The sequence below is a fragment of the Mobula hypostoma genome, chromosome 12 (assembly GCF_963921235.1).
Source record: "Mobula hypostoma chromosome 12, sMobHyp1.1, whole genome shotgun sequence".
Classification (NCBI taxonomy): Eukaryota; Metazoa; Chordata; class Chondrichthyes; order Myliobatiformes; family Myliobatidae; genus Mobula; species Mobula hypostoma.
Window position 1 is genome coordinate 20,104,434 of NC_086108.1, and position 21,131 is coordinate 20,125,564.

Sequence of the window (21,131 nt, forward strand, 5' to 3'; positions counted from 1 at the left end):
ACTCTTAAAAGAGGTGCATTTAAAGCTTGCAGGGTGGATTCCAGAGTTTAGGGCCTGGATTGACCTATGCATGAGATCAGCCACAGAAAATCAGGGATGTGCAAGAATTGCAGACCCTTTAGCTAGGTATGTTGGAGTGGGAGTGAAAGTTGTGAAGGTAGAGAACATTGAGGGACTTACAAGTAAGAATTTTATATGTTAGATATTGCCAGATTAGTTGGATCAGTTGCTATTGAAGGCCAGCAGGAATAAAAGCTAATTGAAAATTGATGTTTGGGATTTGGCAGTTTTGAATATGATAATTAATTGAGGATAAATCATGCAATGGAAGCTGAAGAAGGTATTAGAATAATTGTGTAAAGAACTTCAGCTGAGGGTTTTTGCAGTTGAAGCAGAAAGGAAGTAGAAGTGGTCAGCCTTGATGAAAAAGATCCAAGGTTGTATATCTAGCTCAGCTCAGCTTTCTAGATCTCTGAATCATGTAATACTACTCTTAATTATAGGACTTGGTTATTAACCATTTGCTTTAGGAGCATTTTCATTGTACTGTATAATACTAGTGCTATATGATCAGTGGATAAATTCTAAGTATTTCTGATCTGCCTTGTTCAATTTCTCTAGTATTTATTTTGAAGTGTGTAATTTATCTGCTGATAAAATTGGAGTTAAAATTACTTGTGCTCTCAAATTATTTCTCTAAAGTATACTTCTGTTTTTTAAAAAAATAGATTATTGACGTCAGTGAAGTGTTTAGAAATACAGAGATTTCCTTTTTGTGTGATGCACTCTCCCAAACCTGTGGTGTTGTACGGGCAATCTCAATCACAGAAGGGGTGGTAAGTGTAACAACATTAAGGTTTGCCCATGGAGTATCTCTGTCCTCTCTGTTTGATCTGTAATTTTATATGCAAAATCACTACTTATTTTACTACCTAAACTCTTGTTCTCTTTGCTCTGGCTATTCTTTATGTTTAGCCCAATCAGTTTCAACATCTAGTTTGCATTGTATATCACTTGCTGTAGTGTATTGTGAACTTTGAGTCTTCCCACAACTGTTCTTCATTTCAGTTTTACTATTTGAGAATCCATTAAGTAATAAAATAATGTTATGTCATTAGCCTACGGACTATTGTAAAATGTCAGAACATGTGTAGCAATGCATTTATCTGAGAGTGGTGTACTTTAATAAAACACAAAAGTTACGGGAAGGTTGATAATAACAAGGTCCAAAGTAATACGTTCATATATAGCATATTGAATTTAATTTCAAAGTCTAATTCATTAATGTACAATGTTCAAAAATATTATTTGAGTAATTAATACAATTACAGATCTGTAAAAGGATAATTTATCTTAAAAATAATTGGGCTTTTACTGTGGGGTTGTTCAGTCAAACATGAGGTAAAATTCTAAGATGTAAATCGATGAATTTTAAATTGATAGTTTGAACCATACAGTCATACAGAAAGGGCCCAGTAAAGGCCCAAGTAGATGGACAGTCAGCGTCCCATCTGTTCCGACACTGTCCTAATAGAAATAGAATCTCCCACTTGGAGTGGGAGAGAAATAGGAATAAAATCATACTTTTTATATTTAATTGTATCAGTATTTTCATTCTTTCAGAAACTTTTGAAAAAGAAGGATTTGGAAGATCTCAAGAAGTTGGCAAACACCCAGTTTAATCAGGTAATTTAGTGATACCTATTGTTTTCATAGAAAGTGATTTTGCAAAGAATTAGGTTATATACAGTATGTATACACTGTAAGCTGGAACTTACTCCCTTTCAAGATCAATTGTGTTGTAAAGTATAGAAATATGCTTTTATAATCTAAGCAGCATAGTTTCACAACTACTTGGTAAATCTTGCTGTATTCCAGATCACAATCTATATCGTCACAGTTCTGAGCAGGTCCTTAAAATTTGAAGTGTTGTTATACAAGATCACAATTTTATGGAAAATCTTGTCTTTTGGATAATAATAATAATAAAATATTCAAAGGTGCCAGCTCAAGTTCATTGTGTGTTATTTATTAACCAGTTGATAGAAAATGAAACAAGTTTTCTAAGTGTAGTGGCCAAATGATTGTAGGTCATGTTTTAGTTGTGGAACTGTGCAAAATGCTTGCATTAACAATATGAAGGTACTCTTGCCGCTTATTTAAAAAAAGACACCAGACAATAAAGTCATAAGCTAATAAATAAACTATTAAGTTTAAAATTAAAGTGAGTTTCCATTAAGCATCGGAATATGCACATAATAGCACATGAGGATTTGTTGATTAAATAAGAGGTTTGAAAGTTCTGTCACAGTAATTCAGCATTGATAGATACAATTGATAAAAGAGTGACTGGGAATGGATGTGAGCCTCAGATGTCAATAATAGCTTGTAGCAGATGTCCAGCAGATGGAGCTCATTGTGGGGGTGTAAGCTCATCTCACATCTGAAAAAACACAAAACACAAGTTTTTAAAAAACACTAGATATTACTTGGACCAAAGGGATTGGAATGCATATTTACAAAACTCACATTAAGTTTATAGACAGATATAAAAAACATTTAGAGATCAAAATTTCATGAACTTTTTTTCCATCTTGTGCAAGGGTGAGAAAATTTATTTATAATGAACTCTGATTCAACCCCATTTGCAGCATTGTTTTCATTTTGGGGCATGCCATCTCTGGAAAGGCAAATTGCTTAAAAAGGAAAAAGTTGATTTTCACAAAAATAATACAATGGCTTATATTATGATGGCAGCTTGTCTAAACTCTATTTCTGTGAGGTACAAAATTATGTAACTAAGTAGTTTAAAATAAAATACTTGCTGGAGTGGATGCAAAAGAGAATGTATTTTACTTTGCTGGAAAATATAAAACAAGCTGAGATCTTAAAGTAAGATCCAGGTCACTGAGGAGAGACCTCTGAAAGTGATTTTCCATCCCCCCCCCCCACCCTAAGGGTGGATTAAAAACAAACTACCCTGTTTCTCTCTTCCTAAAACACTACCGTTGACCAATCTGGATGAAATCTTCACTGAGTTCAAGTTTTTTGGAACTTTGACTTGTCAGGCTGTTAAGTATTGCTTCTCAGATCTCAACAGGTACAGGTTTTCCTAATACTTTCTGTCCCCTTTTAATAAGTTACCTCAATCATGACTGTGATGATGTAGTTCCTTCCAAGAGAAATAATATCATATGGATTTGAAATTTTTAGTATTAGCTTTTATGCCTTTCAGTAAGGCTGTTGCCTCAGTTTTGTAGACGCATTTAAAATATTTCTAAGGATTATTTTTCTGTACATTTTCATTGTAAATATTGACAATTTGTCAAACAATTATGGATAACTCAAAGAAATAATCACATAGCATATAGTTTTAAATGGGAAGGTAATGTTCAGATAAAAATAGTAGGAAAGTAGATTTCCTGGATGAACCCGAACATTTATCTTGAAGTTTTACATAGCACAGGTCCAGGAGAAAGTAGCATGGAATTATTTATGATGCGTAGATGCTGTTGTACATTTCTAAATCATGACTCCAATGTTATTATACCAAACCAAGTTTCCTTCGTTAGGTTAATGTGAAGGGGTAATATAGAAATATAGAAAATAGGTGCAGGAGTAGGCCATTCGGCCCTTCGAGCCTGCACCGCCATTCAGTATGATCATGGCTGATCATCCAACTCAGAACCCTGTACCTGCCTTCTCTCCATACCCCCTGATCCCTTCAGCCACAAGGGCCATATTTAACTCCCTCTTAAATATAGCCAATGAACTGGCCTCAACTGTTTCCTGTGGCAGAGAATTCCACAGATTCACCACTCTCTGTGTGAAGAAGTTTTTCCTCATCTCGGTCCTAAAAGGCTTCCCCTTTAGCCTCTAACTGTGACCCCTTGTTCTGGACTTCCCCAACATTTGGGAACAATCTTCCTGCATCTAGCCTGTCCAATCCCTTTAGAATTTTATACGTTTCAATAAGATCCCCCCTCGATCTTCTAAATTCCAGAGAGTATAAGCCTAGTTGATCCAGTTTTTCATCATATGAAAGTCCTGCCATTCCAGGAATCAATCTGGTGAACCTTCATTGTACTCCCTCTATGGCAAGAATGTCTTTCCTCAGATTAGGGGACCAAAACTGCACACAATACTCCAGGTGTGGTCTCACCAAGGCCTTGTACAACTGCAGTAGTACCTCCCTGCTCCTGTACTTGAATCCTCTTGCTATGAATGCCAGCATACCGTTCGCCTTTTTCACCACCTGCTGTACCTGCATGCCCACTTTCAATGACTGGTGTACAATGACACCCAGGTCTCGTTGCACCTCCCCTTTTCCTAATTGGCCACCATTCAGATAATGATCTGTTTTCCTGTTCTTGCCACCAAAGTGGATAACCTCACATTAATCCACATTAAATTGCATCTGCCATAAATTTGCCCACTCACCTAACCTATCCAAGTCACCCTGCATCCTCTTAGCATCCTCCTCACAGCTAACACTGCCATCCAGCCTCATGTCATCCGCAAACTTGGAGATGCTGCATTTAAATCCCTCATCCAAGTCATTAATATACACTTTGTATATTGTAAACAACTGGGGTCCCAGCACTGAGCCTTGCAGTACCCCACTAGTCACTGCCTGACATTCTGAAAAGGTCCTGTTTATTCCCACTCTTTGCTTCCTGTCTGCCAACCAATTCTCTATCCACATCAATACCTTACCCCCAATACCGTGTGCTTTAAGCTTGCACACTAATCTCCTCTGTGGGACCTTGTCAAAAGCCTTTTGAAAATCCAAATATACCACATCCACTGATTCTCCCCTATCCACTCTACTAGTTACATCCTCAAAAAATTCTATGAGATTCGTCAGACATGATTTTCCTTTCCAGTTAAAAACCGCTTCTGCTGTGCTGGTCATTGATTGGCCCGTTCAAGGGATGCAGCAGCTCTTTCCCATTGGTTGCCTTGCACACCACGGCACCGGTGTCCAGTTCTGAGTTATTCAGGGATATAAGAATAGCACATACGAGAGTCATGCTGGCTTTCCTTTGTCTCCAGTGGCTCCTCTACACTGAGGTTGCAACCAGTGCTGAAGAACCGTTAGGAAATTATGCTACAAATATAGGAGGACCCATGCACACACTTTGCTAGGTATCTGTTGAATGTTTAGTTTTGCAGTTGTATAACTTGGGGAGACTTTAAAGTACCTGCGAGTTTGAAGTGTTAATGCTTAGTGTCATAGCTTTTGTAACTTGGGATGGCTTAGATGTTAGTTCAAATATTTTACTCTTTGTTAAGGTGCTTAATTGTAATCAGTGTCTTCTGTCTCACTTACCAAACCCGTGAACCTGCTTCACCATAACAGTTACTTAGTTACCTGTTCTGCTATCCTTCCAGAAAACCACTTCCAATACAAAATCCTGGATTGAGATGGTCTTTTCATCTCAGTCACAAAATGCTGCTAGACGTAAGAAACTGAACAAGAGAAAATGAGTAACCACTGTAGAAATGGAAGATAATTCTTCCTCTATCACTTGTGATTCCTCTCACCCCACAGGACCTAACATTTTTTGCACTGCATTCTGATGGGACATGGAAATCTCCATTTGCCAAATTCCTTACGAATGTGGAACGATCTCAGCTATGTCACGCAACAAATCTCCATAATGATGATGTTCTGATACTTGCCACAGGTGATCAAGCAAAAGTAGTAAGTTTTCCATTAAAAATTATTAGAAACCAAACATTAATTTGTAAATGCATAGATTCATAAAGGACAATTGGAAATAATTAATATCCAATTAACCAAATTGATGAACTGCCAAAGGTGCTGTGCATTTTAATGTGGACTGTCAACAAGTATTCAGTAGTGTCATACCAGATCCCCATTAAGATTGATGCTCAAAGAATTAAAACAAACATGGTAGTACAAATAAAAAATATGGTCAGTAATAAGATTTAAAGGAAATTATAAGAAATTTTACACTGGGAAGTGGCTTTTAGTAAAGTTCCCCAATGATCATGCTCCATTACTCCAAGCATAGTTCCAAACTGCAATGTAGTCGATAGTCATTAGCATCGGTGTAGATTTCAGGATAATAGGTTTGTTGGACAAGAATCATGCATTCAAATGAGAAGTGCTGCAGTTTGGAAGGACTAGTGTAGAATGACTGTATTAAACCGTAAGACATAGGAGCAGAACTAGGTCATTCAGCTCATCATCTCTGCTCTGCTCTGTGAATAATGTGATTAATGTCCATGTGCAGAAACACAAATATGGCAAATTTGGAAAATTTCTAAGATTTATAAATACAGAAAGTTAAAGTAAATGTATTATAAAACCTTATCTTATTAGACTTTAAGTGGAATTTTATGGCAGTTCTAGGTGAACACACTTCTGGAACGGAAGTTTACAAAGGATGAGGAAATTCTGTTGTAGAGCTGAGTTGGCCAGATAGATTTCACAGGTGATGAAAGTGTGTAGAAAAATTCCTTGTGGCATTTGAGTCACTAACCATTGGCAAAAGAGTTAACTGGGAGAGGAGGTAACTGGAACATTCTACCTGAACAGGCAGTGCAAGTAGATATAGCAATATTTTTTCAGAAACGGGGTTCTGGAATTAAAATAAAAGAACCACGTGGAATAATATTTGAGCTGATCCTGAATGTCTTGTACCGTATCTACATTGTACCTGCAAACAAAGATGAGTGAAGCATACTTTTGATTTTGATAATACTTTAGAAATAATGAGCATTGTTGATAATTCAGGCAAGAGTTTAATTCTAGAACAGCTTTTGAGCTCAGGATATACTCAGGTGGAATACCTTCCTACCTTTGCACTGTTGTGTCCTAGCTTACATTCAGACTAGCTTTCAAGTTTTCCATTATAGCTCTGTCATATACAGTGTGTGATCTAAAATGAGTTGAGACATTTATACTAGTATCTTTTCTCTCAGAGTGCTACATTAGGGAAGTTACGGCTAGAATGTGCCAACATACTGGAGTCTAGAGGTATTGCCGTCCGAGATCCAGATATGTTCAATTTCCTCTGGGTTCTTGACTTCCCATTGTTTCTACCAAAAGAAGAGAGACCTGAAGAGTATGAATCTGCACATCACCCCTTCACAGCTCCTAACCCAGATGATGCCCATCTCATTTACACAGAGCCTGACAAGGTAATGGCATCTAAACATAAATCATAATGGCAAATCCTTAGATCAATGGGAATCCTCAAATGCAATTGATACATTGTTAATTTTTAAATAGAAGTTCTTACATTTTTATGCCTTCAGATATAGACACTGAAATGCCAGTATCTAATGCACCAGCAGGCCTTTGATTAGAAGATCATTAGATTGTGCAATTATGAAAAAAAATCTCAAAGCTCATTGGGGGAAACAATACTTGGAGAATAAGTCTCCTACATTTCATAATGGTTGACTTAATAGCGGAAATATTGCAAATTGTTTTGACGTTAGCTCACCAAAGAGATTCTCAGGCAGCAAGGTCAAAACTGTAGCAAACCCACAAAAATACAAAAAAAGGACTGTTTTAGGGTCTGTAGGGTTTATTCTGTGTTGCTAGGACCAGTACAAATATATTCAGGTTCCTAAGTAGCCATGTGAATAATTGATATTAGATGGATTTTGTTTTATTTGATATTTGTGAAGATTTGCTGCTACATCCAGAATATGCTGAGAGACACTTCAGGCCCTTTCAAAGAACTTAGAACAGTCCAGCACAGTATGGGCCCTTCAGTTCATAATGTTGTGCCGACCTATATAAGCTACTCCACGATCAGTCTAACTCTTCCCTCTTCCCCTCCATTTTCTTACATTCATGTGTCTTGTCTCTCAAATGTTTCTGTTGTATCATCTTCTATCATCGCCCCAAGCAGTGCATTGCAGGCACCTACCACTCTGTCTAAAGAAAAACCCGACCCTTGATATCCCTAAACTTTCCTCTACTCGCCTTAAGCAGATGTCCTTGGTATTGGCCATTGTCACATGTCCAGCAACAATGAATATACAATTGAGTCAAGTATTATAAACAAACATAAACATTTATTAAACTCTGCTCAACAATAGTGAAAAGTATTCAAACGACTAACTTAACCGGAAGTTAACTGCTATATGGCAACTCTGGAACAGTTCTTAAAGTGGTAAATTCAAACACAGTCTTAAAGTGGTAAATTTGAACACAGTCTTAAAGTGGTAAATTTGAACACAGTCTTAAGGTGGTAAATTTGAAAGTCCAAGTGAATTATACAGTCAATAAGGAGAGTCTTCTCTGAAACTGAATTCTTCGACGACGTGACGTTACTGCTGATCCTAGCTGAGATGCCTTGTCCAAAGAATTCACGACAAAGGAAATAAAATGGCTTAAAGGAACTGACCTTTTTCCTGGATAGTGAACACTGCACAAACCTTCCTGATCTTGCAGGGGTTATCTCAGATGCAGGCCACTATTCCTGAACGAGGATTCAATAAGGTCGATCCTTTATGAAACCGCTGAACGACACCAACTCTACTCAATTCTTCGGATTCCTGTACTTTAGTAAGGTCTTCACTCTCCAATACTAGACTGTAAAGGTGCAACAAACAAAAACTGGCAGCGATTGGCGAAACTGCTGGCACAATGATTTTACCTTACAATAGAAAGTAAAACTCCACTTTAAAACGAAACTGCGTTATGAGATGAATACGCAGCATAATGAAGTAACTGACGAACTAAACTGTGTGACAACGGGGGTTTCCCCTTTATATACCTGTAGGGAACATGTCATCACGTGACCTCACACTGGCAGGAAAATTACATCACTCCATCATCACAAGACCATTATATCATGCTCACAAGATACTTTATTACATCATGGTCATAAGACAGTCACAAGATGCCCATGAGGTATGTAACACCGTTGCCACCCTGGGGAAAAGTTCTGGCTGTTTTCATTATCTGTGCCTCCGATAATCTTATACACCTCTATCAAATTGTCTCTCATCCTCTGCTCCAAAGAGAAACACCACGTGTACCAAGATACAGTGAAAAGCTTGTCTTGTATACTGTTCATACAGATCAAATCATTACACCACTGCCCTGACTGCCATACCCATTGCTCTAACCGTGCAATAAGAAGGAGAGAAGTCTTATCTGAACCTCAACTTAGACTCACTTATGACACTTCTTCATGCTAAAGTCTCTTGAGCCTTTTTCTAAGGTGATTGAGTCCTGCTTTCCATTATTCATGATTGGCCTCTTGACTTTCTAGCCTTTCCAATTTCAACTTTAGAATTGCAGCATCCAAGGGATTTTTGCTATTGCTTTACTATGGCCAGATTCTGTTTCCTGCAGGTAAGGAGTCAACATTATGATCTGGTACTGAATGGCAATGAAATAGGAGGAGGCTCCATTAGAATACATAATATGGAATTGCAGCGTTATGTACTGGAATCAATATTAAAGGTATGTTGCTCAATTTGTATTGCTTATATTGCTTGTGTATAAGTGTAATTACAAAGGAAAATCCTTCTGAAATTTTGTTTCCTGTCCACACCTTCGCATAAGATACATCACAAGTGCAATCACCATAGCATTTATCAAATTACATAGAATGCAATATCAGTAAATCAGTAAATTGACCACCATCTTTGACTTGACTGCTAACTTATGAATTTGGTCTTTATGAGAGACAACTGCTGATTTGTGCAAGCTTTAGGCAATAATTATTAAATTATTATGCTTTGTGAAATAAAAGTTGGTGTGCTTGCTTTTAAAGCAAAAATGGAGCAGATTAAAATATAGCTAATTAGTCTATGTTACGTATAATTATTCAGCTACTGAAGATTAATCAGAATAAAAACCTTAATTATTGAGTATATTGAAAAGAGCACAGTTTGATCTGGCTCGGTCTCACGGTCTTGAACATCTTCAGCTTAGAGCTGGAGTCAAAGTGAAATTGAAGGGAGCGACTTAGCTGGACATTTTGATCCCAACACCATATATGTTACTTAATAGATGGGATTTTAGCAAGAGCAGGAACAAGAGTGTGATTGAGAGTCAGGCATGTATGAAGTAACACACATCAAAGTTGCTGGTGAATGCAGCAGGCCAGGCAGCACCTCTAGGAAGAGGCACAGTCGACGTTTCAGGCCGAGACCCTTCGTCAGGACTAACTGAAGGAAGAGTTAGTAAGACTAACTCTTCCTTCAGTTAGTCCTGACGAAGGGTCTCGGCCTGAAACGTCGACTGTGCCTCTTCCTAGAGGTGCTGCCTGGCCTGCTGCGTTCACCAGCAACTTTGATGTGTGTTGCTTGAATTTCCAGCATCTGCAGAATTCCTGTTGTTCATGTATGAAGTAACTTAGGTTATAATTATGCAAAGGTTTCAGTCCTTAAACTTATCCATCAAGCACTGAATACTTACTGCCAGTAGAGATGTTGGAATTTATTCAAGTGGAAATAATGAAACGCGGTTGTGATAAGTGGATATAGTTTTCTGAAACTGCAACTTAGAGTCCCAAGTGCTGGTTTGTTAACTGTCAAGATTAAGTAATGGAGGATGAAGAAGTAAATGCCATAGTTCCTCTCGGAATGATCTCCACAAAAATGTGGTTTGTATCAGAATCCCAATAAATCTGAAGGATTGACAAAGTGAGAAGAGTTATGGAACACTACAGCACAGAACCAGATCCTTCAGTCTATCTAGTCCAAGTCAAACTGTTATTCTAACCAGACCCATTGAGCTGCACCTGGACCAAAGCCCTTTATACCCCTCCCATCCATGTATTTGTCTAAACTTCTTTTAAATATTGCAGTCAAACCCACATCCACTACTTATGCTGGAAGTTTATTCCACACTTACACTATCCTCGGAGTGAAGAAGTTCCCCCTCTGGTTCCCCTTAAATATTACACCTTTTACCCTTAACCCACGACCTGGTCTCATCCAACCTCAGAAAAAGCCAAGATGCATTTACCCTATCTATATCCCTCTTATGTATATACCTTTATCAAATCTCTCCTCATTCTCCTATGAGAAGTAAAGTGCTAACCTGTTCAACCATTTCCAATAACACTTGGAGTCCCAGCAACATTTTTGAAAATTTTGTCTGCACTTTTTCAATCTTATTGCTAACTTTCCTGTAGGTAGATGACTAGTACTGTATATAATGCTCCTAAGTTCAGCGTCACCAGCACTCTTTACATATTCAGCATAACATCCCAATTCCTGTACTCAATACCCTGATTCATGAAGGCTAATGTGCCAAAAGATTTCTGTATGATCCTATCTACTGTAATGCCACTTTCAAGGAATTATGGCTGTGTATTCCCAGATCCCTCTGTTCTGCCTCACTTTTCAGTGCCTTACCATTCATTGTGTATGTCCTATCCTGGTTTAACCTCACAAAGTGCAGCACCTCACACTTGTCTACATTAAATTCCATCTGCCATTTTTCAGCTCCTCTTTCCAGCTGATCCTGATCCTGCAGCAAGCCTTGATAGTCTTCCTCACTGTCCGTTACACTCTCAATCTTGGTGTCATCTGCAAATTTGCTGATCCAGTTTTCCACATTATCATCCAGGTCATTGATAAAGATATCAAAAACAACCCAGCACCGATTCCTGTGGCACACCAGTCCTCCAGTCAGAGACACAGCCTTCTACTGCACTTTGCCTTCACCTGCTAAACCATTGTTGAATTCATTATACTACGTCATTCTGAATACCAACTGACTGAAACTTCTTTACAGACCTGCCATGCAGTACTTTGTCAAAGGCCTTGCTAAAGTCCATGTTGACAACATTCACTGATGTTTCTTCATCAACTTCAGCAAACTTGAAGGCAAAATATAAGGCTAATAGCAGGATTCTTAACAGTTTGGAGGAACAGAGAGATCTTGGGGTGCATGTCTATAGATCCCTCAAAGTTGCAGTGCAAGTTAATAGGGTGTTTAAGAAGGCGTATGGTATATTGGCCTTCATTAGTCAGGGAATTAAGTTCAAGAGCTGCAGGGTAATGATGCAGCTCTATAAAACTCTGGTTAGACCACACTTGGAGTATTGCGTTCAGTTAGGGTCTGGATGTGGAAGCATGAGAGAGAATGCAGAGGTGATTTACCAGGATGCTTCTGAATTGCAGAGCATGTCTTATGAGGATATGTTGATTGAGCTAAGGCTTTCTTCTTTTGAGAGGAGAAATATGAGAGGTGACTGGATAGAGGTGTACAAAATTATAAGAGACATAGAGACAACCACAAACCTTCTTTCCCCAGTATGAAAATAGCTAAAATGAGGGGGCATAACTTTAAGGTGTTTGAAGGAAAGTATGTGGAGGGATGTCAGAGGAATTTTTTTTACACAGTGTATTGGTAGTTGCATAGAATGCACTGCCATGGTTGGTGGTAAAGGCAGATACATTGAAAAATACTGTGCTATATTGTTTTATGTTTTATAACCTTCCTGTTAACCACCTCAAAAAAACTATGAGATTGGTTATATTTGACCTACCACGCAAAAGCCATGTTGACTATCCTTAATCAGACTCTGTCTGTTGGATATATAACTTGTGTGTATATATATCCTGTCTCTTAGAATACCTTTCAATAACTTACCCAGTACTGATGTCAGGCTCACCAGCCTATAATTTCCCGGTTTATTCTTAGAGCCTTTCTTAAAGACAACATTAGCTATCCTCCAGTCCTCTAGCCCCTCATCCAGGACACTTTACATGCCTTTGCCAGAGGCCCCGCAATTTCTGCACTAGCCTCCCACAAGGTCCAGGGGAACACCTTGTCAGGCCCTACGGATTTATCCACCCTATTTTTCTCAAGACGGAAAGCATTTCCTCTTCTGTAATGCGGACATGGTCCTCGACCTGTCAGCTGTTTTGTCTTAGTTCTATAGACTGTGTCCATCACCCAAGTAAATACAGATGCAAAAAATCCATTTAAAATCTCCCCCATCTCTTTTGGCTTCATGAATGGATGAGCATGCTGATTTTCCAGAGGACCAATCTTGTCCCTTGCTATCCTTTTGCTCTTAATATATTTGTTGAGGACCTTAGGTTTCTCTTTCACCTTGTCTGCCAAAGCAACCTCATGCTGACTTTTAGCCTTCTTGATTTCCTTCTTAAGTGTTCTCTTGTATTTCGTATGCTCCTTAAGTACCTCATTTGTTCCTTGCTGCTTATACCTGCGCTGCACCTTCTCGACAAGGGTCTTAATACCTCTTGGAAACCAAGGTTCCTTAAACCTGTTATCCTTGACACTTATCCTAAAGGAACATACAAACTTTGTCATCTCAAACTTTCACTTCTGAAGGCCCCCCACTTACCAAGCATCACTTTGCCAGAAAGCGACCTATCCAATCCACACCAGGCAAATATTTTCTGATACCATCAAAATTGGCCTGAATCCAATTTAGAATCTCAACCCAAGGACCAGTCATATCCTTCTCCATAATTACCTGAAACTAATGGGATTATGATCACTAAATCCAAAGTGATCCTCTATACACGCTTCTATTACCTGCCCAGTGTCATTTCCTATTAGAAGATCCAGCGTCACAATCTCTCTATTTAGGACTTCCTTATATTGACTATATTGATAAGCAAACTTTTCTTAACACCCTTGACAAAGTCTATCCCATCCAGTCATTTTACAGTATGGGAGTCCCAGTCAATATGTGGAAGGTTAAAATCACCTATGACAACAACTTTATTTTTCTCTTAACTGTCTGCTATCTCTCTTCAAATTTGCTGCTCTAGATCATACTGACTATTGGATGGTTTATAATATAACCCTATCAACGTGGTCATCCCTTTCTTATTCCTTAGTTCCACCCATATGAATGACTTAAGTAGACGAGCTCTCCAGTCTGTCCTGTGTGAGCAATGCCATGACACTTTCTCTGACTAGTAATGCTATCTTTCCCCCTTTAATCCCCCTGCGCTATCATGTCTAAAACAATGAAACCCTGGAACTTTGAGGTGTCAGTCCTGCCCCACCTGTAACCAAGCCCCACTTATGGATACGATGCCCTACCTACAACACTTGCTTTGAAATAGATGCAACTCAAAATGTTAGTACCATCATTCTCAACCTTTCATTTCCTGTCGTCTTATGTACGCCAAACACCTTACCCTACAACCACACTGTTAGCTGTTCTGGCAATCTGGTTCCCATCCCCCTTCCCTTCTGAGTCATAGAACCAGACTCAGTGCCAGAGAGCTGTGAGCTTTGTTAAGTCAGCACCTCCCCCCGCCCCCCCAAACAATAGTATCCAAAACAATATACTTGTTATTGAGAGGAACTGCTGCAGAGGTACCCTGCAATGGCTACCTATCCCTTTCTCTCTCCTGTGTCCTGCACCTTAAGTATAACTGCCTCCCTGTTTCTTCTGTCAGCACCTCAACCTCCTGAAGATCTCGAGTTCAAGATCTAGAGTTTAAGAAAGGAGGGAGGCAGCAAAAAGAAAATTACAGACCTATTAGTCTGACCTCGGTAGTTGGAAAGTTATTGGAGTCGATCTTCAAGGACAAGGTTATGAAATACCTCGAGGTGCATGACAAGATAGGCCCAAGCCAGCATGGTTTCATAAAGGGAAGATCCTGCCTCACCAACCTATTGGAATTTTTTGAGGTAATCTCAAATAAGATTGACAAGGGAGAGGCTGTGGATGTTGTGTATTTGGATTTTCAAAAGGCCTTCGATAAGGTGCCGCATAAGAGGCTGCTTAATAAGATAAGAGCCCATGGAATTATAGGAAAGATATTGGAATGGGTGGAGCATTGGCTGATAGGCAGAAAGCAAAGGGTGGGAATAAAGGGATCCTATTCTGATTGGCTGCCGGTTACTAGTGGTGTTCCGCAGGGGTCTGTGTTGGGGCCGCTTCTTTTTACAATGTATATTGATGATTTAGATTATGGATTAAATGGTTTTGTGGCTAAGTTTGCGGATGACACCAAGATAGGTGAAGGAGCAGGAAGTGTTGAAGAAACGGAAAGGTTGCCAGTTTAGGAGAGTGGGCAAAGAAATAGCAAAAGAGATACAATGTTGAGAAACGTATGGTTGTACATTTTGAAGGAAGGAATAATCGGGCAGATCATTATTTAGATGGGGAGAAAATTCAAAAATCGGAAGTGCAAAGGGACTTGGGGGGTCCTCGTGCAGGATACCCTAAAGGTTAACCACCAGGTTGGATTGGCAGTAAGGAAAGCGAATGCTATGTTGGCATTCATTTCAAGAGGAATAGCGTATAAGAGTAAAGAGGTGTTGATGAGCCTCTATGGGGCACTGGTGAGACCTCATTTGGAATACTGTGTGCAGTTTGGGCACCCTGTCTTAGAAGGGATGTACTGATGTTGGAGAGAGTTCAGAGAAGATTTACGAGGATGATTCCTGGAATGCAGGGGCTAACATATGAGAAGCGTTTGTCGGCTCTTGGACAGTATTCATTAGAGTATAGAAGAATGAGAGGGGGTCTCATAGAAACATTTTGAATGTTGAAAGGGTTGGACAGAGTAGATGTGGAAAGGCTGTTTTCCTTGGTGGGTGAGTCCAGGATAAGAGACCAGTCTTAGAATTAGATGGTGTCCATTTAAATTATTGTATCATTTTTTAATGCATGCATTTCTAAATGACAATAAACGAGGACTGAGTGTCCTCGTAATCTAATCATAATCTAACCTAAAACAGAGATGAGAAATTTTTTTAGCCAGAGGGTCATGGATCTATGGAATTTGTTGCCACGTACAGCTGTGGAGGCCCGATCATTGAGGGTATTTAAGGAGGAGATTGATAGGTATCTAATTAGTCAGGGTATCAAGGGATATGGGGAAAAAGCCGGAAATTGGAACTGGATGGGAGAATAGTATAGCTCATGGTGGAGTGGTGGAGCAGACTCGATGAGCCGAATGGCCTACTTCTGCTCCTTTGTCTTGTGAATTTCTTTCGTCCAGCAGCAGCTGGATGCACTTCTTGAAGGTGTAGTCATCAGGGACACTGGATGTCACCCTGCTTTCTCACATCCCACAAGCGGAGTGTTGACTGTCCTGACTGTCATTCCCATTACTCTTTAACTGTACAATAAGAAAGAAACAAACAAATAAATGTACCAGAAACTTGCAATACTGTTATATTGTGGATGAAATTACCGGAGAGACAGAGTCACTGGTAGATACAAAGCAGCTTCTTTATTCGACACAACAAGGTACAACAGGCATCTCGAGACGCTTTCCGCAGAAAGGTCTGCTAGCTAAATGTGGGCTCGATATTTATATGCTAAACACAAAGGCAATCGCTACTTAAAAAGTTACAGACAATGCATAGACAATGCTTCCTTTTGAAGTTACATACAAACATCACACCTTCGGATTTCATCCTTTCCTTCTAACGCCAACATGTCTGGGTTGGTATCCACAGCCTTTAGTTCAATCCACAATACATTTATTTGGCATTTTACGTGCTAACATAGAAGACAATTAATATTTATAATGTATAATACTGTCTTCGAAACTACAGCATCAGGCACCAGAAGCTTCTGGTATTTACACCTTTTAGGAAGCCCATTGTGGTGGACTCAATCCACAGTCCTTTGTCAAACAGTTAAAATAGAAGTCTGGTGGCCAAAGTCATTTAAGTGTTAACAAATCATCTACCCAAAAAGAAATCCACTCTAACAATACCTCAGCCTCGGCCACTTCTCTCAGAAGCCTCTTGAGTCAAAGCCTCAGCTCCCCACTCTAACACTGGCCCACTCACACTATGGCCGATCCCACCATACCTCCTCCACTTAAACCTTACTTTTTTTTGGCCTTTTCGAAGTGCCTAATTACCCAGTGATCTCAAGCTCCACTGAAAGTCCTGATAGGTCCCACTCACTTTTCAAATCGCAAGTTCTCTCACCACAATCAGCAGCTCGTGTAATCTCTCAAGCTCCACAAAAAGATTGTGTTCTGTGGCTGGGGACTCCATAATTAAAGGGCACAATGTCATGATCAGGGTCAACCACTTAAGACCAAGAATAATAAGAAAATTTCTTGTAAAGTTGTGACTCTTTGACATTTTCAGAATGAACTTGTTGAGTTATCAAATGTATTCAAGGTAATTATTGCTTTGAGTTTGGACACTAATAACAATCATAGAAGGTGGAGAAGGTTGAGCATGAAAGTGGACATAATTTATGAATTGATCTTTTCAGATTGTTGATGTGGTTTTGAAACTAAGCCAAAAGTGGTAATGAGGGAGGGAAAAGTTATATAACTAAAATAATATTTTGGGTAAGTATAAGCAGAGCAAGAAGTAACATTTGAATACTAATAATGCACAACTAAACAAAATCAAATCATTGAAAACACGGTAAAGGTAAAGTTCATAAAGCATTCATGAATGAATGACAAAATAACAAAATAGATTCAAACATATACCCCAGGCTACTGTGGGAGGCGAGGGAAGAGATTGCTGAGCCTCTGGCAGTGATCTTTGAGAGGTTCTGGAGGGTTGGAGGGTTGCGGATGTTGTTCCCTTATTCAAGAAAGGGAGTAGAAATAGCCCAGGAAATTATAGACCAGTGAGTCTTACTTCAGTGGTTGGTAAGTTGATGGAAGAGATCCTGAGAGGCAGAGTTTATGAACATTTGGAGAGGCATAATATGATTAGGAATAGTCAACATGGCTTTACGAGCCTGATTGAATTTTTTGAGGATGTGACTAAACACATTGATGAAGGTAGAGCAGTAGATGTAGTGTATATGGATTTCAGCAAGGTATTTGATATGGTACACCATGCAAAGCTTATTGAGAAAGTAAGGAGGCATGGGATCCAAGGGGACATTTTGCTTTGTGGATCCAGAACTGGCTTGCACACAGAAGGCAAAGAGTGGTTGTAGATGGGCCCGTGTTGGGACTGCTTCTTTTTACATTGTACATCAACAATTTGGATTATGGAATAGATGGCTTTGTGGCTAAGTTTGCTGACGATACGAAGATAGGTGGAGGGGCCGGTAGTGCTGAGGGAACAGAGAGTCTGCAGAGAGACTTGGATAGATTGGAAGAATGGGCAAAGAAGTGGCAAATGAAATACAGTGTTGGAAAGTGTATGGTTATGCACTTTGGCAGAAGAAATAAACGGGTAGACTATTATTTAAATGGGGAAAGAATTCAAAGTTCTGAGATGCAACGGGACTTGGGAGTCCTTGTATAGGATGCCCTTAAGGTTAACCTCCAGGCTGAGTCGGTGGTGAAGAAGACGAATGCAATGTTGGCATTCATTTCTAGAAGAATAGAGTATAGGAGCAGAGGTGTGATGTTGAGGCTCTATAAGGCGCTGGTGAGACCTCACTTGGAGTACTGTGGGCAGTTTTGATCTCCATATTTAAGAAAGGATGTGCTGACGTTGGAGAGGGTACAAGAGAAGATTCACTAGAATGATACTGGGAATGAAAGGGTTAACATATGAGGAACGTTTGTCCGCTCTTGGGCTGTATTCCTTGGAGTTTAGAAGAATGAGGGAAGACCTCATAGAAACATTTCGAATGTTGAAAGGCATGGACAGAGTGGATGTGGCAAAGTTGTTTCCCATGATGGGGGAGTCTAGTACAGGAGGGCATGACTTAAGGATTGAAGGGCGCAAATTCAGAACAGAAATGCGAAGAAATTTTTTTAGTCAGTGGGTGGCAAATCTATGGAATTTGTTGCCACGGGCAGCAGTGGAGGCCAAGTCACTGGGTGTATTTAAGGCAGAGATTGATAGGTATCTGAGTAGCCAGGGCATCAAAGGTTATGGTGAGAAGGCGGGGGAGTGGGACTAAATGGGAGAATGGATCAGCTCATGATAAAATGGCAGAGCAGAATTGATGGGCCAAATGGCCAACTTCTGCTCCTTTGTCTTATGGTCTTATGGGTCATATTCTGCATGGAGGCCGGTGACCAGTGGTGTGCCTCTGTGATCAGTTCTGGGACCCTTTCTCTTCGTGATGTTTATAAATGACCCGGATGAGGGATAGGTTAGTAAATTTGCTGATGACACAAAGGCTGGGAGTGTTGTGGATAGTGTGGAGGGCTGTCAGAGGTTACAGCGGGACATCAATGGGATGCAAAACTGGGCTGCAAAGTGGCAGATGGAGATCAACCCAGGTAAGTGTGAAGGTGTTCATTTTGGTAGGTCAAATATGATGGCAGAATATAGTATTAATGGTAAGACTCTGGGCCATGTGGAGGATCAGAGGGATCTTGGGGTCCAAGTCATAGATAGATATACTTTATTGATCCCGAGGGAAATTGGGTTTCGTTACAGCCGCACCAACCAAGAATAGAGCATAAATATAGCAATACAAAAACTACAAACAATCAAACAACAATATGCAAACTATGCCAGATGGAAATAAGTCCAGGACCAGCCTATTGGCTCAGGGTGTCTGACCCTCCACGGGAGGAGCTGCAAAGTTCGATGGCCACAGGCAGGAACAACCTCCCGTGATGCCCAGTGTTGTATCTCGGTGGAATATGGCCGGAGTCCAACAGCAAAAAGTTCATTATCCGGTCTACAAACTCGTTCCTCAATCGTAATATGACCAGGATTGCACCATCCGTTGTTAACCAGAACAGCAAGCCCCCAACTCCTTTACGCTTACCGCTCTCTGTGCACTTCCAGGACATAGGACACTCAAAGCTGCTGCACAGGTTGACTCTGTGATCAAGAAGGCGTACGGTGTATTGGCCTTCATCAACCCTTGGATTAAGTTCAAGAGCCAAGAGATAATGTTACAGCTTTATAGGACCCTGGTCAGACCCCACTCAGAGTACTGTGCTCAGTTCTGGTCACCTCACTACAGGAAGGATGTGGAGACTATAGAAAGGATACAGAAGGATGTTGCCTGGATTGGGGAGCATGCGTTATGAGAATAGGTTGAATGAACTTGGCCTTTTCTCCTTGGAGAGACGGAGGATGAGAAGTGACTTGATAGAGGTGTATGAGATGATGAGGGGCATTGATCGTGTGGATGGTCAGGAGCTTTTTCCCCAGGGCTGGGGTGGCTGACACGAGGGGGCATGGTTTTGGAGTGCTTGGGGGTGGATGCAGGGGGAAGGTCAGGGGTGTGTTTTTTGCGTGGAGAGTGGTGGGCTGCCGGCAGCGGTGGTGGAGGCGGATGCAGTGGGGTCTTTTGGGAGACTCTTGAATGGGTACATGGGGCTTGGGAAAATAGAGGGCTAGGTAATTTCTAGGGTAGGTACATGTTCGGCATGGCATTATAGGCCAGAAGGCCTGTATTATGCTGTTGCTTTTCTATGATTCTATATCTTTCAAGGATCTGGTTGCCAAGTGATTAAGATTTTGGAATTAAATATTATGCTGAATCTGACAAAGTACTTTTTTTAATAAAAAAGGACTGAGTGTAACCCTGATAATAAATGATGGCATGGAGTGAAACATAACTGTGGCCCTGGAAAACAGGTGTACAATCATAAGAGAAAACAAACCGTGATGCTACCGGTAACACAATTGGAAAGACTGAAAACAATTGCATCTTGGACTGAAGATTAGATGGTTATTAGAGAGTCGAATGGACATATTTATTTAATATACTTGAGAAATTTAATTTTAGTCTGATATTTATATCTTGGATTAAATCCTTATCCCTTCGGCTTCGGTATTTACCAGTAATCAAAGATCTCCCTTTTTTCATTTGTTTCATGGCACTAGGCAGGGCTGTCTTCTTAGCCATTATTATTCAATATTGCCTTGGAACCTTTAGCTATTACTATTCGTGACTCACCTAATATACTTGGCATTACCTGTGGGAATGAGATACACAAGTTATCGCTATATGCAGATGACTTATTGCTATATATCTCTCTAACCCTGAGAAATCCATTCCGGCAGTAATATCCCTGCTTGCTCAATTTAGTAACTTTTCTGGCTACAAATTGAATCTTAGTAAGAGTGAACTCTTCCCATTAAATATGCAGGTTCCAATTTATAGACTTTCACCATTCAGATTGGTTACTGACTATTTTACTTATCTGGGTGTTAAAATTACTAAGAAGCATAAGGATTTATTTAAGCTCAGATTTTTACCGTTAATCAGGTTAAACAATTGTTTACTAAATGATCCCCATTGTCTTTATCACTGATTGGC

At 39.9% G+C, this 21,131-nt stretch overlaps 1 protein-coding gene across 4 annotated transcripts in view; it reads left to right on the forward strand.

The window, feature by feature from the left end:
- Positions 1-21,131, forward strand: part of dars2 (aspartyl-tRNA synthetase 2, mitochondrial) — a 95,429-nt gene that overhangs the window by 62,857 nt on the left and 11,441 nt on the right. For all 4 annotated transcript variants that reach the window (XR_010019869.1, XM_063063705.1, XM_063063704.1 and 1 more), the window contains 5 exons: positions 729-836; positions 1,624-1,686; positions 5,555-5,707; positions 6,955-7,173; positions 9,350-9,460. Coding sequence is in view for 3 of the 4 variants with exons in the window: in XM_063063705.1 (XP_062919775.1) it covers positions 729-836; positions 1,624-1,686; positions 5,555-5,707; positions 6,955-7,173; positions 9,350-9,460 (654 nt within the window). In the remaining variant the exon portion in view is untranslated. The remainder of the gene's footprint in view (positions 1-728; positions 837-1,623; positions 1,687-5,554; positions 5,708-6,954; positions 7,174-9,349; positions 9,461-21,131) is intronic.